This window comes from Halichoeres trimaculatus, unplaced genomic scaffold (assembly GCF_033239565.1).
Source record: "Halichoeres trimaculatus isolate MK-OKI-2021-1 unplaced genomic scaffold, fHalTri1.1 fHalTri1_scaffold_14, whole genome shotgun sequence".
Classification (NCBI taxonomy): Eukaryota; Metazoa; Chordata; class Actinopteri; order Labriformes; family Labridae; genus Halichoeres; species Halichoeres trimaculatus.
This window is the reverse complement of record NW_027437192.1, coordinates 21,402,031-21,409,161: the sequence shown is the minus strand read 5'-3', so window position 1 is coordinate 21,409,161 and position 7,131 is coordinate 21,402,031. Positions and strand designations below refer to the sequence as shown.

The 7,131-nt window shown below is 40.7% G+C and overlaps 1 protein-coding gene and 1 long non-coding RNA gene across 2 annotated transcripts; one reads left to right on the top strand and one right to left on the bottom strand.

Moving 5' to 3' along the window:
• Window positions 1-3,744: 3,744 nt before the first annotated feature.
• npy (neuropeptide Y) lies at window positions 3,745-5,768 on the top strand. Its single transcript, XM_074686538.1, has 4 exons — window positions 3,745-3,855; window positions 4,117-4,304; window positions 5,310-5,399; window positions 5,486-5,768. Exons 2-4 carry the CDS (start codon window positions 4,117-4,119, stop codon window positions 5,505-5,507), a joined length of 300 nt encoding a protein of 99 aa, XP_074542639.1. The 5' UTR covers window positions 3,745-3,855; the 3' UTR covers window positions 5,508-5,768.
• Window positions 4,997-7,128, bottom strand: LOC141802800 (uncharacterized). The gene is made up of 3 exons (XR_012599534.1): window positions 7,049-7,128; window positions 6,077-6,212; window positions 4,997-5,074 (listed from the first exon to the last, which is right to left on the bottom strand). It is a non-coding gene; the product is annotated as an uncharacterized LOC141802800 (long non-coding RNA).
• Between the last annotated feature and the right edge of the window lie 3 nt (window positions 7,129-7,131).

The window sequence follows — 7,131 nt, the reverse complement described above, 5'->3', positions numbered from 1 at the left end:
AAACATTCAAAACATACTAAGGAGCCTCAAAGTCTCCGACTGTTATACTTCCTAACAGCAGATATGTTGAATGTACAGATTTGTGTTACACTTCTGAAACCTTATTGTGTCTTTATAGATAGCATAGTGGGTCAGTCTAGTACTTAAGTTAACCTCTGAATAAACGCAACAAGCAAGTCAGGGTTTTTATCTGATCAGTAAAAATAACATAAATGTGCCATACTTTAACACTAACTAGATGAACTGGAACAAACTCTATGTCCAATGTGCTATTGATGCTATGACTCAGCATTTGTTTGGTTACGTCACTATTTTTCTCTCTGTGTCTTTCTCTCTTTAGGCATCTCCCTTTAACCCACCTCCAGTCAGGGATGGTCATCACTTTTGTTGAATGTCAAGTGTTTGCTAATGATGGACTCGTGTTAAGTTACTGAAAAGTTTATAACAAAAAGTTCAGTCTAGACTTGCATTTTTTAAAAGTGTATTTTTGTTGAGTTAGTGCTCTTTATCCTGCTTATCAGGTAATCATTGGTGACTTGCTAATCATAGTTTGCCAACTTTAAAGCTCTTTGTTGGAAAGTTAACAGTAAGAGGTACCCTGAGGTAATAATTCAGCTGAGAAGTAGGGTGTGTTTTTTATTTTTATTTTTTTCATCTGACATCAAGGAGATGCCCCCTGCTGGCTCTCAGAAAGGATGGGCTTTTATGACACATTCATGATAACTTGACTTCAGAAACCTAGAGGCTATGATGGGTTTTTACAGTGTGTGACAGACATTTTCAGCCGAAGACTTTTCTGATGTGGGCTTCATGAGAGCATGAGATATGCATGCACACACATGCAAATTAAACAGTTATACACCCTTCCTGTCTCCAAGAAGAATAATGACTGCAAACATTCAGCATCAAACTGATGTTAGAGTCCTGTTAGTAGTCTTTAAACTCACAATCTAAATCTGATAAATTCTTCAAGGCTTTAAATTATGATGTTTGCATTAAGTCACAATCTTAAGTTTTTGAAAATTAGAGGCCTCCCAAACCAATGTACTACCAAAAAAATATGCAGATGTTTCCAGGCTCTCAGATGGATAGGTGCTGCGCAAGTGGCTGCCTTTTGCAGCAGCTCTCTCTTTGTTGCTGTCGTTGTTTTTGTCTTTGCACACAAGATTTCACCTGTTAGCTGCCTGTAGCATGTTGATGCTAACTGGTGCTAGGGCAGGTGTTCTCTGCAAGCTGAAGAGAGGGAAGCGAGGACCGTGTGCTCTAAGAAAAGATGACATCAACCTGTCCTTCCATCAATCGTTATGGACAACGCAAGATCTATCTCCGATAAGATGAACAAGCTAGCAATGCTAACCCAGCACAAGAGAGAGTACCAGAGGGCCAAGTAGAATCATGCTATTCACAGAAATAGCAAATGGAGCTAACACAGGACACAAACACCAGTCCAGCTCAGTCCTGGACCCTGTGTAGATGGAGGCTGACTAGAGAATTATGACCAACCTGTCGTCTCTGATGGACGTTTTTATTCTAGATGACACTAATTGTACTATTCTGATTATATATTCTTGAATAATTTGCACTATATATTTTCTTGTATTGCTGCTGTGACTATGAATCCCCCCCCTTGGGTTTGATAAAGTACATTCTACTCTGCTCTAAATGTAGTAGTCAAATGTCTGACAGTGTGCAGAAGTTGCTTGCAATTTTTGGTAAACTGTTCCCCCTCCCACTCACACTCTCAGGAATTACATTAAGTTTTCGACAAATTACAGCACGAATAAAAGAAAATGATCAAATTCTACACAAAAAAGCAGCCGGTTGCTGCTCGATCTACATAGTTTATTAAACAGAAGTTTCTGCCTTACATCTGATAAGGAAAACTATCGATGTGTTAAAGGGTGTCACCAGGGCGGGACTTTCACCTTACGGTGTGGTCAACAGCTGATCTAAATGTTAATTTATTCAATAATATCTCAGCTGCTTTGTGTGAATTTGCATATGTTATTGTGAGGTGGAAATGTTTAACAACATGGCATGCCATCTGCATGTCTTGCAGTGCTCATTATAGTGATAAGCATAAACAATGTTTGTTCCTGAGCATGCAAAGCTTCACAAAGCTGCTAAAATGACTGAAAACTCAAAGAGATGTTTATTCCGTGATGACACGAGTGACATGTCCTCTTCTATTTTAGCCTGTCTGCTTCAAGGATCAATGAGTCGTTCATTCAGGGGGGCATCAGTTCACCAAATGTCAGCTGTGTCTACGGCACTACAGAGGATCCTTCTGTACTAAATGCTCACGATTTACTTTGTGTGTTTAAGCGAACACTAACTGACCTCACAAATTTGTCTGTGTGCTTTGAGCATCCTCTTCACATGGATGCCAGGTTCTCAAGATATCCACCTAGGCTAAAGTTGTGTGCTCAAAAAGGTGTTATACCTCCAGAAGTGAGTCACTGAGTGTGTGTGTGTGTGTGTGTGTGTGTGTGTGTGTGTGTGTGTGTGTGTGTGTGTGTGTGTGTGTGTGTGCGCTGAAGAGGACTAGAAGCACTAATTCCTGCCTGCCATCCCCAGGATTCGGTCATGACTTTGTGCTCCTCACTCTCTCTCGTGTGCCTCATTCCTCGTCTTCCTCTCAGCATCCTGTGTCATACAAAAAGCTCTTAACACATCCCCTCTGCAACTTAAAAAGCAGCTCAGCTGAAGAATACTGATTTCGATAGATTATACGGCTGCGAGCTGGTGTACAAAAGAGTTATGAATGGGAGGTAAATGAAGCACTCAGGGATACAGATTCATTTGAAGTGCTATTTGGGTTTTCTTATTAAGTGGGTTTCTTGGAGATCAGGCTCTGCTTTGAGCGATGCTCCTCTATATGCACATTTAAACCTTTTTGTTCCCACTGAATATCTCAGTATCTCTTCATTTGATGGAGTGAACTCAGAAATGAAATTAGTGGACTAATTCAGTCAAACAGCTTGTCAAGAAAAAAAAAAAAAAAGCTTCTCGTCTCTGTGAGTCTGTTTGAGATCTTTTTAGCGTTCATCATCGTCACACGAGCATCTTTTGGGAAGGAGGCCGCCTGTGAGAGATTTATTTGAAGTTCACCCACAGTGTCACATCACTGACATTCTTTTGTGGCTTCAGATGGGATTACTGATCTCATTGAGGCAGAAGAATCACTACTTGATTGTGGAATAATTTATCACCTTCTTTCTCAAAGAGCAAGCCTCAGAAATGCCAAACATCACTCTCAGGCTGTGTGTATCAATCTGTTTGACAGGGTGTGTCTGAATGCAACAGTTATTAGGAGGGTGGGCTATATGTGGCAAATTTATGTGTGCACCTGTTCATGCACATACACCTGCATCTGGTATATAAAATGTAACGTTTTTAATGCAACACTGGTTCTATGTCTAATGAAATACTGCTGTCAGTTGCTTCTACTCACTGCTATTTCTATTAAATATGGTTGCCTTATTTTGCCTTCTATCCTAAAATGTAACTGACTCAGCTTTTAAAAAAAAAACGACCTAATCTCTAATCCCTCTTGGTCACATTGGGAACAAGACTTATTAACTCACTCTATTTTTAGTTTGCAGTGTTTGTTTTATGTATTTAAATAACGGGAATAAGGTGTTTGGTTGCCAAACTAATGACAGCATCACTGGTGACGTTCACACGAAGAAAGGCAGAGACTTGCGGTAACCGGGGCGCAGCTCTGACGCGTTTTTTTTTCTTGCTGCGCTTTGGCGCACACAGATATAAAACCCGCTGCGCACCGAGAGCCCAGGAGAGCAGACGAGACGCCACAGAACTGCGCGGAAATCTGCCACTGATTCTCTGTGAAATGTAAGTATCATGATGATAGCTCTACTCAAAACCTTAACATGCAGAAAGAAACTTATTAAAACTATCTCGGGACCACTTTATTTTACTTATTTAGTCATAAAAGTGCTTTTTTATGTTTTTATATATGAACTATAGATGCATTAATGCTAAGCGGTCGATCTTTGCTCAATAAATGATACTGATTCATTTATTAGAATAGGATAAGAAAGCTCAAGCGCTGTTTTATAAATTGGACCAAGAGCTCTCTCTCCTCTCCCTCAGATGCATCCCAACTTGGTGAGCTGGCTCGGTACTCTGGGGTTCCTGCTGTGGGCGCTGCTCTGCCTGGGCGCCCTGACGGAGGGATACCCGGTGAAGCCGGAGAACCCCGGGGAGGATGCTCCGGCGGAGGAACTGGCCAAATACTACTCAGCCCTGAGACATTACATCAACCTCATCACAAGACAGAGGTAGGCGGACTAATCACACTTCTCTGTGGGGATAGATTAAAATCTTTACAGAGCTACAGCATCTGATTTCAGTGGAACATTAATATAAATTGTGATCATTCTCATTTTCTATAACTCCATTAGTTTCATTTTTCATTGATTATTATCAACACTAGTGTGCTATTATGATATTCATTTTTATGTATATTTGTGCAAAGTTGGTTATCACTGCAAGGATTGTGAGAGCTGCTGGAATAAAAGCAGGCGGCAGACAAAAAGTCTAGCATGAAAAGTAAAAGATATTGCTTCATGGCACTTAATTAATATACTTTAACAGCTTTTTTTATTTTTTAATACAGCCCTAAGTACTTTACAAGCAACAGAAATTTGATTTTGGTCGGGTTGTCTTTTACTTTGGTAGGACAGTTGCGCATTGCACTAATACAAATGTACCTTAATGTGAAAATATGTCTCACGTAATAGTCTTAATATGAACATGTCCTGTCGCATCATTGTAATCTGACTTTAAGGCATTTCCACATCAAACAGACCTATTCATAAATCACCCTTTAATTTGCTGGTTGTGGCGACAAGTCTTGTGGTTAAGTCTGCAGCTCCCTGCTGTCGGTTAACGCCCTGTTAGAAAAAGAGACAACTGAAGAGAAATAACTACCATGGTCAGCGTGTCCTGCAGGATCAGCCTGGAGCTTTCTTATGAATGTCAGAGCCTGGGATGCACCTGCAGGCGACCACACACCCATGGGGACATACGCTCCATCACAGCTTATCATCTGAGGGACAGAACAAGAAATATGACCACCTGCAATGCAACTCATGACAGCCACAGCTGGGTCACAGTCTGACTGTGTTCAGCCTTCGCTAATGCAGAGCATTCAGAGTATTAAGTTTAGTTTTTGACATCTGCAGAGGTTTCTCTCTTTTTATTGGGCAGCTAAAAGGTTGGTGCTTTGTCCTTTAACGCTCCCCACAAACTTTTACACGTGTGTGCCTCTCTGTGTGTTCCAGGTATGGGAAGAGGTCCAATCCTGAGATTCTGGACACACTGGTCTCAGAGCTGTTGTTAAAGGAAAGCACAGACCCGCTTCCACAGTCGAGGTGGGTGTGAAAACAGTGAATGCAGTGCGGATCCCACCTTGTTACAACTCTCTCAGACGGCTGATCTTAACCTCCCCTCTCCTCAGATATGACCCGTCATTGTGGTGATGCTGCTAACAGTGTCCACTTAACCCCACTGCTGACATTCTGACCTCTACACACCACCTGTCACTCAGCACCTGCCCCACTCAGAGACCACCCCGTCACCACTCTGTTGGCCTCTTGGAGCCGCGAACTTCCTTCACCCATCCGCTACAGTCACAACTGCTTCTAGTATGTGCCATAACATTGTAAATAGTGTATTCAGAGTTATCATCTGTGAAACACTGAAGTTAAGTCAGGAGGGAGTGTTGATTGTATTGCATTATTGTGCTATTAAAGTTTAATTGTTTGAAAAAAAAAAAAGCTTTTCTTTGCTTCTATCCAGTAGAGGCAATATAGCCTGTTGAGTTATGTTTTCCTTTTTTCAAAAATCAAGTCATGGTATGATTTCTTAAGCTTGTAAAGACAGTATTGTAACTGTGAATATTAAAAGAGGATTAGGTAGAAAATTGGAGCATGACGAGCTGACATCATATTGATATTCTGAAATATCCTGATTTGATATTGGTGGATTAATTGTATCCTGTTTTCAGATCAAAGATAAAACTGATTCTGAATGATTTGGAAATACCTACTCCTCTCTTGACTCATCTCAGACACTGTCTGCTTGATGCTTCCTCTCAGGATGGATCATGTCAGGGCTTGCTGCGCCGCACCTTGCTTCCCAGCAGAAATCAATGATCATAGTGAAGCTAATGTAGCTCAATGGTTCTGGATAATGAGACAAGTGCATGAAAGGTGCATTTAAATTGGGTTTGACAAGCATAAATGTTCCAGTCAAACCTCATGGGCTGTGGTCAAAAATACATCAATGTGAAGCAACAAATTAGGTGGCTAATGGCGCCCTCTTGCGGTAATAATGATAAATACCTGTAACAGTAAATGAAGGGAGAAATAACATTTCCAGGGACACTACTTGCAATTAAACGAGTGATCAGTCTGCAGCAACCGGACACTGAGTCAGCCAAATGAGCACAAATAAGCAGTGGAAATGAGTTAATTCGAGGGCATGCTTATAGGTTTCTATGTGATGGTGGACAAAAAGTAGCTTACTAATTATATTAGAAGTAAAAAGTAAATCAATTAAATTAAACTGGTCTATTGCCAAACGTTCAGCCGTAAATTTTAACTCTCCCTTTCCTGATGATTTGCTGGAAAGTTGATTTCTGACTTGGTGAAGCTGTTTACTACTCTGGGGGCAGGAAATGTTTTCACTTTCTATCTAAAAACCGATGCATCAGTTTAAACTGCGACTAAAACCTAACTTTTTAACCTGTTAGTCGCCAGTTAGCAGGGCCACTCCTGCAACCGAAACACCGGCACATTTGCTAGCTCGTTTTAGCTTAGCATTAGCTATCCTTGTCAACATGGGTTGCTCAATGTATTTACTTCTACTGCCTAAATCTTCATTTTCAGACCTTATTTAATCTTTCTTGGGTTAAAAAAAACACATGTGGGTCTGAGCAAGCAGCTCACTAGTCCTTCTTTTAAAAAGGCCAATAGTTTTATAAAGGAGAATATTATATTTTAGAAAAACGTGAACAAACCTGAGCTTCAAGTTTTCGGCTACAGGCTACAGAAATACCACAGTAGCATGCTTGTCAAGCTAACATGCATTTCTGTGAATGGA

Excerpts from the sequence above, each read along its gene's own strand:
- npy (XM_074686538.1), top strand. The coding sequence starts at position 4,117 with ATGCATCCCAACTTGGTGAGCTGGCTCGGTACTCTGGGGTTCCTGCTG. Across the intron at positions 4,305-5,309 it reads AACCTCATCACAAGACAGAG|GTATGGGAAGAGGTCCAATC; the intron begins GTAGGCGGACTA and ends TGTGTGTTCCAG. Across the intron at positions 5,400-5,485 it reads GACCCGCTTCCACAGTCGAG|ATATGACCCGTCATTGTGGT; the intron begins GTGGGTGTGAAA and ends CCCTCTCCTCAG.